General features: G+C 41.0%; 1 protein-coding gene across 5 annotated transcripts in view; it reads left to right on the forward strand.

The window, feature by feature from the left end:
* The window catches only part of LOC139558960 (collagen alpha-1(XIV) chain-like), a 95,389-nt gene that overhangs the window by 35,714 nt on the left and 40,751 nt on the right, over positions 1–18,924 (forward strand). For all 5 annotated transcript variants that reach the window (XM_071374497.1, XM_071374498.1, XM_071374494.1 and 2 more), the window contains 10 exons: positions 3,933–4,072; positions 4,423–4,549; positions 4,931–5,070; positions 5,599–5,731; positions 6,096–6,164; positions 6,565–6,707; positions 9,575–9,704; positions 11,078–11,200; positions 13,383–13,532; positions 16,012–16,128. In XM_071374497.1, the coding sequence (XP_071230598.1) occupies positions 3,933–4,072; positions 4,423–4,549; positions 4,931–5,070; positions 5,599–5,731; positions 6,096–6,164; positions 6,565–6,707; positions 9,575–9,704; positions 11,078–11,200; positions 13,383–13,532; positions 16,012–16,128 (1,272 nt within the window). The remainder of the gene's footprint in view (positions 1–3,932; positions 4,073–4,422; positions 4,550–4,930; positions 5,071–5,598; positions 5,732–6,095; positions 6,165–6,564; positions 6,708–9,574; positions 9,705–11,077; positions 11,201–13,382; positions 13,533–16,011; positions 16,129–18,924) is intronic.

The raw sequence follows: 18,924 nt of genomic DNA on the forward strand, positions 1-18,924 counted from the left end.
AACCAAGCTGCACTGCTTCACAAAACAGCGCGCATCCAACCCGGAAGCCAGCCGCACCAATGTGTCGGAGGAAACACCGTGCACCTGGCAACCTTGGTTAGCGCGTACTGCACCTGGCCCGCCACAGGAGTCGCTGGTGCGCGATGGGACAAGGATATCCCTACCGGCCAAACCCTCCCTAACCCGGACGACGCTAGGCAAATTGTGCGTCGCCCCACAGACCTCCCGTTCGCAGCCGGCTGCGACAGAGCCTGGGCGCGAACCCAGAATCTCTGGTGGCACAGCTAGCGCTGCGATGCAGTGCCCTAGACCACTGCACCACCCGGGAGGCCCACAAAACTGTTATATTAAATGAAGTGTCCTTTAATATAGACCACATGGAGAATTCAATCAATCAGATTTTTTTATATGAATAAAGACTTGCTAAAGTGCCAATATTCAGCATTCTGACATGTCCCTCCATGCACCCTCTGTCACTTCTAGGAAGATGTAAACCCACTTAACACCAGAAATCCTCCACGTTTTCACCATTGTAAAGCCCTAGATATTTTGTTGATTTGACAAAGTCATTTCTGAAGACTATTATTTATTTAATGTGATTAGTGATTCATTTACGTGTGCCCTTCATTTCAACCCTGTTACGTGAACTGAAGTCTCGTTTTAATATTGTGAAACTATTCCTTAATTTTGTGTGTTAAAGGAGGTGAGCTGGATCTATTGTTTTTGTCAATTATTTTGTGTTTTGTGGTGGAAAACAGCCGGTCGAGCATAACACATCAACCCTAGATAGACTGGCAAGAAATGTTTTAACAATTTCATTTGTTTTGTAAAACTTACATTCAATTGCCACTCCCTGTTTCACACATCAAGTTTCCATTCCACCTGTCACAATAGGATTGAAGATGAAATTGTCAACCTTGTTACGGTCAACCCAGTTACATTATTTGGCACTTAATAGGCACTTACTATAGTCATTTTTTGTATGTAACCTCTTGAGATGGGAAAACATGTTTTTTATTAAGTTGAACATGTGCTCTTTATGACAGAATGTTAAAATATAGTAAAATCAAACGTTTTTTTTGGACCAAGTTATACTTCTCAAAAGGCACGGAATTGGTGGAACGACCCATACAGAGACTTAAAAACAGTTTAGAAAGTAGTTGTCCTTACACGTTTTGTCTGTTTTAAGGCTGCAGGATAGTGCCTTAAAGAGATAGTTCACTCAAAATAAAACGTTGTTGGATGTGGTGTAGATCCAGCCTATATGTCTCAATCCTAATAGAATGGGAAAGATAAACACTGTCTTAAACACTATTAGAATTGAGGTACGTAACATGATCTAAATAACATATTGTGTATTCTCAACTCATCTCAACATAAGTCCTATGTCCCACTGTTCAGCAGCCTGATGGAATGAAACTTGCCTTGCTCCTATTCTTACTGAACAGTGGGGACCCTTAATCTCCTTCCAGAGGACAGCACCTCGAAACATTGGGCAAGATTGTTGGTGGGGTCCTCTCTGATGCGCTTGGCATTGGCCGTTGCACATTTATCGTAGAGGCCCTGAAGCCCCTTGCACTGCAGCCCGCAGAGCTTGGAACCCAGGTTCATAGTCTTCCTGGGGACACCTTTATGAGCCACTGACAGCCCTCTGTACCAGACCAGGAACAGAAAGTCAGCACACTCTCTATATGACAAGTGTAGTAGTTGGAGAGTTTCCGGGTGTTGACATTTCAGTTGTCTCAGTCTGTGCAGGAGTTGTTGCCACTTTTTATTGATGTTCTGGGTGTTGGCATTAAACGAGAGTGTGCTGTCCATGATGATTCCCAGCCATTGGGGAAAAACTGGTTGAATCAACGTTGTTTCCACGTCATTTCAACCCAATAATGCAATGTGATGACGTTGAATCAACGTGGAAAACTGATTGGATTTGAGAAAAGTCATCAACGTAAGGGAATTTCATATTTTTTAAATCTAAATCCAATGACATGGTGAAACTTGTTATTGATTTGACGTTGAATTCACACTAGTTGACAATTCAACCAAATGTACATCAAAACTCGACGCTGAACTGACGTCTGTGCCCAGTGGCCAGGTAAACTCCCCACTCTCTCTACCTGTTTAGCACCCAGGACTAGGTGGCTCACTGGGTCTGCCTTCCTCCTGAAATCAATGAGCAATTATTTTGTTTTGTTGATGTTGAGTGTGAGTGTGAGGTAGTTGTTATTGCGCCAGTCATGAACCCTGTTTACTTCTGTTGGGAAATGCAGTCATCTGAGAGGTCGACAAGGGCGCTGTCACCTACATATTTCACTGCCAAGCAGTCCCTGTCGGAGACACTCAGGTCATTGGTGTATATGGAGAATAAGACTGGAGAGATGCTAGTTCCTTGGGTGGAACCGGTAGATGAACACAGAGGAAGGGATGTTGTGTTGTTGAACTTGGCATACTGCCCCCTGTTCAGCAGGAAGACCAGCACCCGCAAGGTAATGCTGGGGTCAATCTATAGGTAGGAGAGAAGGTGAGGCTGCATGCAGTTAAAAGCAGAGTAGAAGTCTAGGAAAAGGATGCACACATAAGAGTGAGCCCTCTCCAGGTGTGTCATGGCACTGTGCAACAACGTCAGGACTGCATCCTCCACTGAACTGCTCTTCCTGTATGCAAACTGCATTGGAATACACTACCGTTCAAAAGTTTGGGGTCACTTAGAAATGTCCTGTTTTTTGATAGAAAAGCAAATTTTTTGTCCATTAAAATAACATCAAATTGATCAGAAATACAGTGTAGACATTGTTAATGTTGTAAATGACTATTGTAGCTGGAAACTGCAGATTTTTTATGGAATATCTACATAGGCGTACAGATGCCCATTATCAGCAACCATCACTCCTGTGTTCCAATGGCACGTTGTTTTAGCTGATCCAAGATTATAATTTTAAAAGGATAATTGATCATTAGAAAACCCTTTTGCAATTATGTTAGCACAGCTGAAAACTGTTGTCCGATTAAAGAAGCAATAAAACTGTCCTTCTTTAGACTAGTTGAGTATCTGGAGCATCAGCATTTGTGGGTTCAGTTACAGGCTCAAAACGGCCAGAAACAAAGAACTTTCTTCTGAAACTCATCAGTCTATTCTTGTTCTGAGAAATTAAGGCTATTCCATGTGAGAAATTGCCAAGAAACTGAAGATCTCGTACAACGCTGTGTACTACTCCCTTCACAGAACAGAGAAAACTGGCTCTAACCAGAATAGAAAGAGGAGTGGGAGGCCCCGGTGCACAACTGAGCAAGAGGACAAGTACATTAGAGTGTCTAGTTTGAGAAACAGACGCCTCACAAGTCCTCAACTGGCAGTTTTATTAAATAGTACCCGCAAAATACCAGTCTCAATGTCAACAGTGAAGAGGTGACTCCGGGATGCTGGCCTTCTAGGATGTTATTTTAATGGACAAAAAATGTGCTTTTCTTTCAAAAACAAGGACATATTTAAGTGACCCCAAACTTTTGAATGGTAGTGTAGATCCTTGCCAAACTTTAAAACCTTTCTCTCCAACTTTATTTCCAATTCCATGAACCCAGTTCACCTTCACTGCATTATTTTCATGCTCCCTGCGTCTTAAACTAAACGCTGACCCTGATTTAAATTAAGGTGAATGAAGCGCAGCAAGAAAATCCAGGGAGTAATTCTAAGCAGGACTTCTAGCCCTACCTAAAGTAAAGCTCCTTGTTAAATTTTAACTTTGCCAGAGAATGTGTTTTGAGCGCAAAAGGCCATTCTTCTGCCCTTTTGTTCCTCGGAGAGGAACTCTCAAACAAAAAGAGTCACGTCATGCACCGGCGGGAGGGTGACTCAGGTTCTTGCGTTTAATTGGAACCGTATTAGGGTTGACCTGTGAGCCGTGTTCCTGTTTTCTGCCCCCCTCTTCTCCCAGTACCCCTGACCCCGGCGCGGAACCTGCGCTTCTCCAACGTCGACCACAGCTCGGCCAGACTCACCTGGGAGGCGACGTCCAAGAAGGCCAACGGTTACCGCATCATGTACGTCAAGACCAATGGAGTGCAGACCAATGAGGTTAGTGCTCACGGCACTTGGCCAATAATGTAGCTGGACTTTAAGCCCATGAATAGATGGGCACATTAACACAATTAATGTGTTAATGTTAATGTCGCAGACTTTCCCCCTAAATAAATAACTTTAAAAAAACAGTTAGCATCTTGCTAACATATAAATCTTATAGAATGTGATATATAATCTGATATATGATTCTGCCTGATGTATAGAAAAGTAGGCATCACTGGAAGGATACTACCTTTATGAGATGCAATAAAGAAATATATTTATATACAGTATATATGTTTTATTGTCACATAGAGGGACTCACACTGACCGTTAACCCTGACCTCTCTCTTCGGTGGCCGTAGATGGACGTTGGCCGCATCACCACCCTGTTGCTAAGGAACCTGACGTCATTGACCGAGTACACGGTGGCCATCTTTGCTATCTATGACGAGGGCCAGGCAGAGCCCTTGACTGACAGCTTCACCACTAGTAAGACTGCCTCTACCTGTATAAGCAATGCTATTGGCAGCTCTTGGCTTTCAACAACAGCCTTTATAATACAAAAAAGGCCATACATGCTGTGGCTTGTAGAAGGTGCCATAGAAATATAATTACTAAAACGGACGTTACCATTCAATTCAACGTTCCGTGATGGATGGGCATTCTATTTCTCTGGAAAGTGCTACCAAATTATCTAACTGCATTTGAAGAGGAAACACTGATGTAAGTCATGAACACTTTCTTACATGTGATAAAGTGTATTTAAAAGAGAGTGCTGACTGAATATGACCACTCATATGTGGGATGCCAAAATGATGTGGAACTCCTTCCATTATTTTGAGGCTTCTTAACCCTTTGTGTCTAAACCAGAGACGGTCCCAGAGCCTCTGAACCTGAGGAGCAGTGAAGTCTCCACAGAGAGCTTCAGGGTCACCTGGGAACACTCAGCCCACGACGTGGTCCTTTACAGACTCACATGGACCCCCATCAGAGGAGGAGACACTAAAGAGGTCTGTGTCTGGCTGTCTTATCTACTGACTGACTGACTGACTGGCTGGCTAGCTGGCTGGCTGGCTAGCTGGCTGGTTGAATGGATGTACAGTTCTCTTTCTGTCTGTTACTGCAATTATGTTTCATTCTGGTGTCTCACATCAGCTAAAGAATCTATGACTGCAATTGAATTGTCTCTGCTAGAAGAGTTTTCAGCTACGTGATTTTTCTCAGGTTATGCATGCTGTATTGGAAGTTGTACGACTCACCTCCCACAATGCTTGGCATACTTTCTATCACATCCCTGAGCAGTTAAAGATTGACCATTTATCAGGCACTCATTGGATATTGACACAAAGCCAGTCATGCTAGATACAAATATGGATTGCTTACTTACCTTCTACAGTATGTGTTTTGAAGTGTTATTTTGAAGCCCTTTTGGTGACTGTAGAATTCCAGTCCGTAAGTGTATTTGGTAGCAGCAGAAATATCTGACGTTGACTCAACTTTACTCTACATTCCCCTCCCTCCCTCCCTCTATGGTGAAGATGCTAGTGAACGGTAAAATGAATAGCCACCTGCTGACTGGACTGAGGCCCATCACTGAGTACGAGGTCTCTCTGATTGCTGTCTTCAGAAACGAGGAAGAAAGCAACGCCGTGACCCTCACAGAGTCAACAGGTAATTAAAGAAAACTCCACTCCAATCAGGGTTAATTGAACATTAGGGATTGTATTGATTATTGTATTGATTTAGTGTTGCCACTGTGCTACTGCTTGCTCTTTGGGCGCTTTAATGCGGGTTACGATTAAGCACTTTGTGACTTTCAATGCATTTGTTAAAATCGTGCATGTCCACCACACACAGCTTAGATACATACCCATGTCTTGTATGTTTGCTACAGTGAGACTGGTCTTGAGAAAGACCTTGGTGCTGAAACATTGTCATTAAACAGTCTAAACTATAGGCTCCCCTCTTATTCTTCTTTTGAAGGCTCAATATACACATTTACTTAATTAATCTGACCATTTTGTCTGTTTTTCAGTGGCAAGAACAACGACTACCACAAAAGCTACTACTACCACAACTACCACACAAGCTACCACCAAAGCAGGTAAATTAGATTTTTTCAGTCATGTACTGTAAAGATTTTTATAACGTGATTTTTGTGGGAGCTTTTAATAGTATTTTCCCCCAACTTGTCCTGTTGATTATAATAGTGATGGTAATGACCTCTGTGTTTTTGTTTGCTGTCTCTTTCTGCACTGTTGCATCATTAGTCTAATGATATTGTGTTTATTCAAATGTATGCATCCACCCACACCGTCTGCATAGTAAAGCCACCTGGTGTCTCTCTCCTCGCCCCATTTTCCACCTCCCTTTCTCAACTCATCCTTTTTCAACCTCCCCCTCCCTCCACCCTTACTCTCCCTCACTACCCTCTTTTTCTACCTTCCTCCAACCTCCTGTACCCTCTCTCCCTCCCTTCCTTCCTCCCTCCCTCCTTCACCCAGTTGTGCGTCTGGGTGTGAGGAACCTCCTGCTCAGCGATCACACCACCTTCAGCATGGAGGTGTCCTGGGAGCTGCAGGACCGCAACGTGCGTCAGTACCGCGTCGCCTATGTCACCGCCAGGGGCGATCGTGCCAAGGAGACGGTAAGACGCAAACAAGAAGAATTCCTTTCTTCTCCGTTAGTATGATTTCCAATATCTCCACAGCCTAGCTCTTTACAATGTCAGCCCTTCCTCTAATTCATATTTAAGATAAACAGAGTATGACCCCCCCATGCTTCCTAGTGTCGTGTCTTTGGCTATGCCGGATTAAGTGATATGACATGCTATTCTATAAAATCCTTTCTCTGTAATTAATATTACCTGATTGAGCTAATCATGTAAATGTAATTAACTAGAAAGTCGGGACACCACAAAATAATATTTATAGAGCTGTTATCTTCCAAATAAACTCTTAAAGACCTAGTAATATATTACATCAATAGCAGTCAATATTAATCGTCACCTTATTTCAGTCTCATCTGAAAGTTGTAAATTCTTGGTTATCTTCACGAACCCTGGCTAACAAGTTGAATCAGCAATACAAAATTGGGTTTAATTATGTATTTACTAAATACCTAACTAATCACACAGAATTACATATACACAGAATGAATCATACCTTGATTACCAATTATGTCATAAAGGAAAACGTCCCTGGTGGACGGAGCAGATATGACAGCGGGTTACACAAAGGAAAGTGGGTTGGGTTTGAGTGAAAGAGCGGGAAGACTGAGGAACAAAGGGAGAAGCTGTGCTATTGTAAATACAATATCCTATGCATTCTAAATTACCGCCCATTTGGAAAAGGAAAATGCAATAAATATTTACTCTGAGCTGCGCTTCAATAGGTTGGTGGTAGATGGAAGGCCGTGTTGCCCAACAGAGTTCTTTGTCCTTTGAAGAATGTCTCTGGTGGTAAATTGGATACGTTGTAGTAACGTCGTTGTGTGGTAGACGGGATACTCTGTCTGTTCTTTCCTAGCCCACGTTTGCAGCTGCTGTTGCTAACTCAACGGCTAGGAGGTATCACTTCTGTAGTGAATAAAAGTTCAAAGTTCATACCATTCGCAACCAAAGCTCACGCTGAGGTTGGCTTCGTTCTGTAGTTATTATCTGAACCCTTCTGACATCGGATCGTCATCCTAATGTACCCGGAACAGAAGGTTACATTTTCGTCAAGGGCTTATATAGTGGAGGGAGAAGGGTGTGTTTTCATAGTTTTATAACCCATGTCTCTTCACAGGGGCGGGCCACTGATTGAGCAGAGCCCTAACCTTATGAAAACCCAATTCTCTCATTTGGAAGCTAAAATTACATTTAATCTTTTCACCAATAATTGTATATTTAAACATTTGAATTGCACAACAATTCCATGTGAATCTGATAACTATAATGTGTAGACTTTCCACTGTACTGTTTGTCATCCTATCATTGATGAGAATGTCTCAGATGACAACTGAACTGACATCATATTCATTAAGTACCAATGCATATGTTCAACTGGTGGGATTACCAAAATATGGTTCATTTCCCCCCACCTTCTGATGTTCCCAGAATCTCTATGTTAACCAAGGGATTTTCAATAATCACATCAGTAAGGTAGCGAGAGGAAAAAAGGGGGGGAGAGGTATTTATGACTGTCATAAACCTACCCCCAGGCCAGCGTCATGACACTAGTATGACCGTCTTATACGGCCACTACAATAAAACCAGCCCCTCGCTCTCCCATTAGCGATAAGCTTACATTGTCTGAATGGATTAGTGTTGTATTGACGCCAGTCATTCAGCCAGTGTCTCTTGAGAACGCACTGCTCTTGGTGACCTTTTTAATGATTAGATATGTATGTATGGGAGAAATTGGGGTTGTATGGTAGTCTTTAAGCGTTTGTGCCAGATGCATAGTGATTTAGTGTTTAATCAGATTCCTTATCTATTGATATCAGAATGTTGTAGTCCGCTTTGTATTTGAAAACTGGTGGTGGGAATGTAGTCGATAAGTAATACTTATCTCTTGTATAAACCTTGCTGGTTTTGTAATGCGACATCCCAAACCAATGTTACAGCCTCATTGAAAGATAACTATACAATGCAATCATGACTTTCAATGACAAAACACCAATTCATTCCTAGTCCACTGCTAGTAGTACAGGAAAACTGGGAAAAGCCACTGAAGCCTCGCATTTGGTTTCTGAATTCACTGGCAACTTTCAGCACCACAGCCTGAACAGCTCCCATCCGAACAAAGGTTATTGAAGGCCAGCCAAGGAATAGGAGCAGTAGAGTGGAACCCACAGCCCTACTTTGTAGTAAAGTCAAGGGGATTGAGAGTTTGCATTCTTCACAGATACTTCATTCCCAACTAGTTTGAACCGGATAAATTATAAATAGTTTGAGGGAGCGACCAAGTTATAATTTCTTTTGGCAACGGCGGTGGCACTGGGACTTGGCTACTTGGGTCACACTCCGTCCTGCGGTCCCCCCCTTCAAAAAAGATAGCTGCTATTTTCATCCAGTTGGCCTGAAATTGATTTATCAAACTCGCCACTTGTCACGGCTGTGGAACTTTTGGGGATGGAGGCGAGGCTAGACGCTCGGAATGCAAACAGGAATGAGAGGAGGAATGGAGAGTGGATGAGAGAGAAACAGAGACAGAGAGAGAGGGAAGAGGAGGAGGAGTGGCTGCAGTCCAGAAATGACAGACATTCTAGGTGATTCTGAAATTAGACAGCCTACATTACGAATTCACAGTGTTCACATGTTCACAATGACCAAGCAATGACGCACAGACAGGTCTGCTACAAGGCTACCTACTAGTTGTATCTGTTCCTCTGATACAACTCCAGTACATTTAATCACCAGTCACATTGACCCAGCATGTCCCTTCACCGACCTCCACTCCAGACAATACCAGAACCTTGTCGTCCTCATATTGTGATTGGCAACTGTGTGTGTGTGTGTGTGTGTTCTAGAAAATGGTCCCAGGTGGTCAGAACAGCCTCCTGCTGCAGCCACTGCTGTCTGACATGGAGTACAAGGTGACGGTCACCCCGGTCTACGCCGACGGAGACGGCCCCGGTGTCAGCCGCATGGGACGCACCTGTAAGTCTGTCTGCATGACCTTCTCTCCATGGTGACACGGACTCTGAGATATACAGTACCAGTCAAAAGTTTGGATACACCTACTCATTCCAGGGTTTTTCTTTATTTTTACTATTTTCTACATTGTAGAATAATAGTGAAGACATCAAAACTATGAAATAACACATATGGAATCATGTAGTAACCAAATAAGTGTTATACAAATCAAAATATTTGAGATTCTTCAAAATAGCCACCCTTTGCTTTGATGACAGCTTTGTACGCTCTTCGCACACTGAGTGTACAAAACATTAAGAACACCTGCTATTTCCATGACATAGACTGACTAAATGAATCCAGGTGAAAGCTATGATCCGTTATTGATGTCACCTGTTAAATCCACTTCAATCAGTGTAGATGAAGGGGAGGAGACAGGTTAAAGAATGATTTTTAAGCCTTGAGACATTTGAGACATGGGTTGTGTATGTGTGCCATTCATAGCGTGAATGTGCAAGACAAAAAATGTAAGGGTCTTTGAACGGGGTATGGTAGTAGGTGCCAGGCGCACCGGTGTGTCAAGAACTTAAATGCTGCTGGGTTCTTAACGCTTAACAGTCTCCCATGTGTATCAAGAATGGTCCACCACCCAAAGGACATCCAGCCAACTTGACACAACTGTGGGAAGCATTGGAGTCAACATGGCCAGCAGCCCGCCCCCGGTGGTTGTCAGAAGCTGAAAGCACTCACATCATTAACAAACATTTTTGAATGGAATTCACATTTTCATTCTTTATCTTCCTCAAAAGCTTACATGAGTAGTTACTGATTATTTTCCCTGCTCTGAAAAGAACAGTCCCTGGACACCAATTTGAAATGTATTGTCCACTTTAAGAATGGAAAACAACATGTCACATTGAATGTGTGTGTGTATATGTGTGTGTGTGTGAATGATTTGTACTGTATGGAACAGGTCTGAGGTCTGGAGAAGTCATGCTAACTACTGAATCCAGTTGTAATTCAGTCCAACGCTGTGAGTCTGACTCAAAGTTAGTCGTCTTAAAGCCCATCAGACATGTATCGTGTTTAATTTAAGAACTCCCCAGTGTGCTTCTCTTTTTAGGACAGGAGACGGCGTGACTCATATGTACGCAGAGTTTCTCATCTACAATTCATAACTGTACTTGATGAAAATGTACCTTATTACTGAGTGAGTTCTGTTCTCTCTCTCTCTGTCCATCGCTCACTCACTCTATACCTCTATCTCTCTCTCTCCCTCTAACTTTCTGTCTGTCTGTCTCTTTTGTTCTTTTTCCATTTAACTCTCTATATCTATCTGTCTCATGTCTCAATACTTATTTCCCATCTATCCATCTATTCTTTCATTCATCCTGCAGTGCCACTGTCTGCTCCTAGGAACCTGAGAGTTTCGGAGGAATGGTACAACCGCTTCCGTATCACCTGGGACACGCCCCCATCCCCCACTATGGGCTATAGGGTCGTCTACAATCCCATCTCTGGTATGTACACACACATTCATGCCCCCCCCCACACACACACACACACAAAGTACTGATTATTTCTAAAGATATCCCATCTTACCCACATAAACCCAACATTATCTATACTGCCTATTAAAAGCATATATTACACAGTCCATCTCTTCCTTTTACTACTACTACTACTACTAATATTACTACTACTACTGCTATTACTACTATTACTACTACTATTACTACTACTATTGCTACTACCACTATTACCACAACCATTACTACTACTATTACTCTACTACTGCTACTATTACTGCTACTACTACTATTGTTACTACTACTACTATTACTATTACTATTACTGCTACTACTACTATTACTACTACTACTAATACTATTACTATTAATAGTACTACTATTACTACTACTGCTATTGCTGTTATTACTACTATTATTGCTGCTACTACCGTTGGTCTATTACTACTACTACTATTATTACTACTATCACTACTACTACTACTACTACTACTACTACTACTACTACTACTACTACTACCACTACTACTGTTACTACTACTATCAGTACTCCTTCTACTGTTACTATTACTATTACTACTACTACTATTAGTGTTTTACTACTACTACTACCACCACTAGTACTACTATTACTACTACTACTACTATTACCATCACTACTCCTACTATTACTACTACTATTAATATTACTACTACAACTATTAGTATATTACTACTACTTGTATTACTACTACTGTCACTACTAGTACTAATACTACTATTACTACTACTATCAGTACTCCTACTAATATTACTACTACTACTACTACTACGATCACTACCACAAGTAATATTACTAATATTACTACTACTATCAGTACTCCTACTACTACTATTACTACCACTACTACTGCTAGTACTACTACTTTTACTAATACCACTATTACTAATATTGCTATTACTATTACTATCACTACTACTATTACTAGTACTACAACTAATATTACTACTACTATCGGTACTCCTACTACTACTACTATTACAACCAATACTACTATTACTATTACTGCTACTAATTTTACTACTACTGCTACAGTATTGCTATTATTACTACTATTATTACTACTACTACCATTAGTATATTACTACTGCTACTATTATTACTACTATCACTACTAATACTAGCACTACTACTACTATCAGTACTCCTACTACTATTACTATTACTACTAGTACTATTACTACTATTAGTATATTACTACTACTACTATCCCTACTACTATCACTACTACTAATATTACCACTACTAGCGGTACTCCTCCTACTACTATTACTACTACTATTACTAGTACTATTAATATTACTACTACTACTATTAGTATAGTACTACTACTTTTATTACTACTACTATCACTACTACTACTACTAATACCACTATTACTACTACTATCAGTACTCCCACTACTACTACAACTACTAGTACTATTACTAATATTACTACTACTATCAGTACTCCTACTACTACTATTACTACTACTACTACTACTAGTACTACTATTATTACTACTACTCCTATTACTACTACTATCAGTACTCCCACTACTACTACTACTATTACTAGTACTACTACTAGTACTACTATTATTACTACTACTATCACTACTACTACTATTACTAATATTACTGCTACTACTACTGCACACACACAGTGGAAAAGTGCATGAATCCTCATTCAATATATTTTGTTAACTACAAAGGATGATCTTCTGGTCCCCCTTCTACGCTTGTGATCCTATTCACATGTGATCTGTCCAATTCATCACCTTCTAAGCACAACATGCTTATTAACAGAGAAATACCTATCATGCTATTGTTAGGATGCCCTCTGGTAGAGGGCAAAACCGCATTGACACAAAACATGTTTAAAACTTTCCACACAATTATGTCTAAAGCTGTTTTCTGACTGACAAGCCACTACACTCAACTCCACTTCACCCTTAATACGATGCAGTATTCATGAAATTCAAGCAATCATGGACAGCTGAAAAAAAATCAATAATGTTTTAAATGCTCCTTAGCCGAGAGTAGCCTACGAGTTCTGCAAGCAGTGTGCGGTAGTATGTGTGGTGGTGAATGTGAGCTGTCTCTCTCTCTCACACATACACACACACACACATACCTCTCTTCTCCATAGGTCCGGGACCTGCTTTGGAGACCTTTGTGGGCGAGGACGTGAACACCATGCTGATCCTGAACCTGATGAGCGGTACTGAGTACGGCGTTAGGGTCATCGCCTCCTACTCTACCGGCGCCAGCGAGACCCTCACCGGCAAGGCCAGGACATGTGAGTATACTAGCCCCAGGTAGAATGGGACTTGAGAATGGATACTTTGCATAATAAACAGTTAATGAATCGATTATTCAACTTATTTAACTTATTTAACTCAGCGCCTCCAGGTAGAACGGGACTCCAGAATGGACACTGTGTATACTGTAACTGCATAATTACTTACCCTCTTCGTGCCTACAGAACATAACAAACCTTTATACTAAACAGTTTAATACTTACTACAAGATTTTTGGTCACATTGATCACTCATCAGAAACAAGACAATTTACATAAAATATAGACATTTTTAGATATTATACCACTTTCGTTAGTCATCATCTTTTTTCCATGCATATGTAAGGTTGAGTTAGACCCCTCTCTACATTTACCCAGAGTGATTAGGGTTCAGTGCCTTGCTTAAGGGCACGTCAACACAATTTTCACCTATTTGGCTCAGGGATTTGAACCAGCAACCTTTCAGTTACTGGGCCAAAGCTCCTAACCTCTAGACCACCTGCCGCCCCTGTAGGTTGACTGGAACTGTCTGAGTCAGTGTGAATTATTGAGTAGCACAGCTTCACTCCATCAGAGATTGAAGACGCCACAATGATATCAAGTGGCCAGGCAGACGTGCCTAATGTAGTACCAGTGTCAGCGACTCAGCACTGTAACAGAGATCATTGTCTTATTAGAGCTGGCAGCTCCCAGATAATCAGATTGTAGGGAGGAGTGGAGACTAGAGACTCGCATTTGTTTGCGTTAAGACTATGGTATCACCTTGTGCATAATAATTAAGCAAAGCACGCTTGGGTAGCGTGTGATTTTGAAGGGCATAGATAGCAATATAGCCATCAGGATAGGGTGTCTCTTGGGTGGAGTTTGATGCCTGACTGACATACAGTGAGCATGTTAATGAACACGGCACTATAATAAGAGAAAATGGGGATGGCTCAATGTCATGTTCAAGATCTCCTTATAGTTGTGTTGTGAAAGTTAATGAATGGCTATATTTTATGTTATGTAGTATGTAATGCAGTCTACCTTAAACATTATGAATTTATTCATATGCATTGTGAAATTTGCATGTTCCAAGAAATGCAGATGAGATTATTTACCAAACAGTTGTGGGTAAATTTGTTTTTGTGACTCTCAGTACAAAACATGGACATAATTTACTCCAAACTCTCCAAAACACTATATCCACCAATTTTTCACATTTGTGTTTTTTCCTCAGAAATTATTGCTTATGGGTACTTTCATGTGTGTGTAAAATATAGATGTTCTCAGATTTTGTATGCATATATTTTAGATGTGTAGTAAAATGTGTTATTTTTGCAAAACGCTATATATCCATTGTTTAGCTGGATGCAATGTTCGTATCCTGTATATTTGACTGTGATATGTAGGTATGCTATTGTAAGATAAATGCACTTACTGTAAGTCGATCTCGATAAGAGCGTCTGTTAAACGACAACAATGTCAAATGCAAATGTTATACATACAAATCTCATATTACTGTATTGAGTTATTATTATTAGTTAAAAATTTTAATATTGATGTCACAAATGTATAATTTGTACATTTTTGTTAAATATTTAGTTATTTGTTACATTTGACTCTATAAAACATAGCTGTACTACTTATTTCTCTGAGAGTGAGGCGGATATATAGCATTTTGCAAAAAAACATAATTATTTGTCTCTGTAATGAAACCATCAACCATCAAGATTTTAAACGAATACCTGTCTGTCATTGAACAACTCCATGCCATGATTAAATAGTGAAAAAACATACCAATCTTTTTCATATCTATCCACGGTTTCATATTTCTTTAAACAATAAAACCTAATTTACTAACATTTCTGAAAATGGATATGTAGCATTTTGGAATGAAACTGTACTATGTCCCACTGAAATATTCAAACCCATAGCAGCACGCAATAATGAGATTAAGAAATGTATGCATATATTTGCATAAATGATTTGTACTGTCGATCGTTAGGAGTAACATACCGGCACCATATTTCAACTCCCAAAATAACTTTTACGCAATGAAAAATGCATGCGTGGGTTACGGAAGCCAAGGCTCCATATGTTTAGAGTCCAACCCAAATGGAGACATATGCTGTGTGGCGATAGATGTACTGCCTGACGGTAAATGTCTGCTCAGTATCGTTAAGGATATGCAGGTCTTGTGCTGTATCATTTTATCACTGGTGTTTTTACCCTCGCTGCTCTGGTTAAAGTCAAGTCATGATGACAAGATACTGATCCATAGACATGCTTTTCAGTCTTAGGCCCATTGTGAAAGGGGTTCCAGTATGATATGGTGGATCTGCCACATGCAGGACAACAACAAAGGAGTTGGCTCAAGCAGAGGCAGATCTGGCATCCATGCTCACACTATGTATCTCCTTCAGAGGAGTGATATGGTTTCCAGTGTGATGTGGTGGATCTATTACAGTAATAATGTGCCTGTCTCTCTCTGTCACAGTGTACCTTGGAGTGACCAATCTGAACACCTACCAGGTGAGGATGACCAGCGTGTGTGCCCAGTGGGGTGCCCACCGCCATGCCACTCTGTACCGTGTGGTCATCGAGTCGCTGCTCAGTGAGTACCGAGCACCACACAAACATACACTATTATCAACTTGCCCTGTGCCTTTTGAACCAACAACAGTTTGTTTACAGTATTGAGGTTACTAAAAGCAAGTCATTTATCGTGTCAGGAAAATATCCACACCCTCTCCTTGACAGTATTTTATTTTTTTATTTCACCTTTATTTAACCAGGTAGGCCAGTTGAGAACAAATTCTCATTTACAACTGCGACCTGGCCAAGATAAAGCAAAGCAGTGCGACAAAAACAACAACACAGAGTTACACATAAACAAACGTACAGTATAACACAATAGAAAAATCTATGTACAGTGTGTGCAAATGTAGAAGAGTAGGGAGGTAAGGCAATAAATAGGCCATAGAGGCTAAATAATTATAATTTAGCATTAACAATGCTGTGTGCAGACTTACACTGTACAGTACAGTATATGCAACCAAATCCACATTGGTATTCCCACACACTGACACAGCCACTCTAGTGGAAGGAGGTGATTACCATGCGGCCACACGTCTCCATGTGGATAAGGCTGTCAGCTCCTCCCTAAAATCCACATGTGATCCCGGTCAGGAATTATGCTCCTGGCAGGGAATCTCGGTCGGGACACGGAAGCCTGCCAGGAGGAGGATTCACTTGTAATCCTGACAGAGATTTCACACATCCCAACAGAACTGAATAAGGAACTGGGGGATAGTCATTTGTAACAGTATTCAAATGCTATGATATACCATGTTATATTATGCTATATTATATACAGTATAAAGCATAAGATATAACATCAGTAGGACAGACTGTACAAGTTTGGTACAGGGGGTTAGTATTTGGGGTTAGAGTTTTGGTTTAGAATCATATACAGTACAGTAGGCCTACAAGGCTTTTTCAAAGGTGAGCTGATTTGACGTTTACATATCCTATAGTTAAAAGAGTGAACAATGGCTAGCCAAGTGTGAGTGGGGACAAGATATACAGTGCATTCGAAACTATTCAGGCCCTTTGATTTTTTGTTACGTTAAAGCCTATTTCTAAAATTGTTAAAATTGTTTGTTTCCCTCATTAATCTACACACGATACCCCATAATGACGAAGCAAAAACAGTATTTTAGAATTTTTTTGCAAATGTATTAAAAATAAAAAACTGAAATCACTTTTACATAAGTATTCAGACCCTTTACACAGTACTTTGTTGAAGCACCTTTGGCAGTGGTTACAGCCTCGAGTCTTCTTGGGTATGACGCTACAAGCTTGGCACACCTGTATTTGGGGAGTTTTTCCCATTCTTCTCTGTAGATCCTCTCAAGCTCTGTCAGATTGGATAGGGAGCGTTGCTGCACAGCTATTTTCAGGTCTCTCCAGAGATGTTAGATCGGGTTCAAGTCCGGGCTTTGGCTGGGCCACTGAAGGACATTCAGAGATTTGTCCCGAAGCCACTCCTGCGTTGTCTTGGCAGTGTGCTTACATCCCCACAGCATGATGCTGCCACCACCATTCTTCACCGTAGGGATGGTGCCAGGTTTCCTCCAGACATGACGCTTGGCTTTCAGGCCAAGGAGTTCAATCTTGGTTTCATCAGACCAGAGATTCATTTTTCTCATGGTCTGAGAGTCTTTAGGTGCCTTTTGGCAAGCTCCAAGCGGGCTGTCATGTGCCTTTTACTGAGGAGTGGCTTTTGTCTGGCCACTCTACAATAAAGGTCTGATTGGTGGAGTGCTGGAGAGATTGTTGTCCTTCTGGAAGGTTCTCCCATCTCCACAGAGGAACTCTAGAGCTCTGTCAGAGTGACCATCGAGTCTTGGTCACCTCCCTGACCAAGGCCCTTCTCCCCCTATTGCTCAGTTTAGCCGGGCAGCAAGCTCTAGGAATAGTCTTGGTGGTTCCAGACTTCTTCCATTTAAGAATGATGGAGGCCACTGTGTTCTTGGAGACCTTCAATGCTGCAGACATTTTTTTGTACCCTTCCCCAGATCTGTGCCTCGACACAATCCTGTCTCAGAGCTCTACGGACAATTCCTTTGACTCATGACTTGGTTTTTGCTCTGACATGCACTGTCAACTGTGGGACCTTATATAGACAGGTATGTGCCTTTCCAAATCATGTCCCATTAATTGAATTTACCACAGGTGGACTTCAATCATGTTGTAGAAACATCTCAAGAATGATCAATGGAAACAGGATGCACCTGAGCTCAGTTTCGAGTCTCGTAGCAAAGGGTCTGAATACGTATGTAAATAAGGTATTTTTCTTTTTTCTTTTTAATAGATTTGCCACAAATTTCTAAAACCTGTTTTCACTTTGTCATTATAGGGTGTTGTGTGTAGATTGCTGAGGATTTGTATTTATTTAATCAATTTTAGAATAAGGCTGTTACATAACAAAATGTGGAAAATGTCAAGGGGTCTGAATACTTTCCCAAGGCACTGTACTTGTTAGGCGGATGACCGTAATTGCACCTAATTTAAAAAAAAGTGAGGATGAGAAAGAAAAACAATTGGGTTTCTTGTTCAACGTGCTCTGACAGGGAGTTCCAGACACTTTTGTTCCAGATTGTAGTTAACTAGATACTGAATTTGCATCGAAGCAGCACATTATTAGACAAAACAATTATATTCAGGAAAAGATTCTAGGAGCCTTTTACCTTCTAAGTCATAATTATCACTTCACAGACGTGAGACTTCCAACCAACTGTCAGTGTGGGTGGGTGTCTGGAAGTGAAATTAAACCTGATGTCAAAGTGAGAGTTTGCTACTCAGTCAGTGCCGTAGTCCTAAATAGATAGTTAAAGTTTATGAGAAG

Source organism: Salvelinus alpinus, chromosome 29 (genome assembly GCF_045679555.1).
Source record: "Salvelinus alpinus chromosome 29, SLU_Salpinus.1, whole genome shotgun sequence".
Classification (NCBI taxonomy): Eukaryota; Metazoa; Chordata; class Actinopteri; order Salmoniformes; family Salmonidae; genus Salvelinus; species Salvelinus alpinus.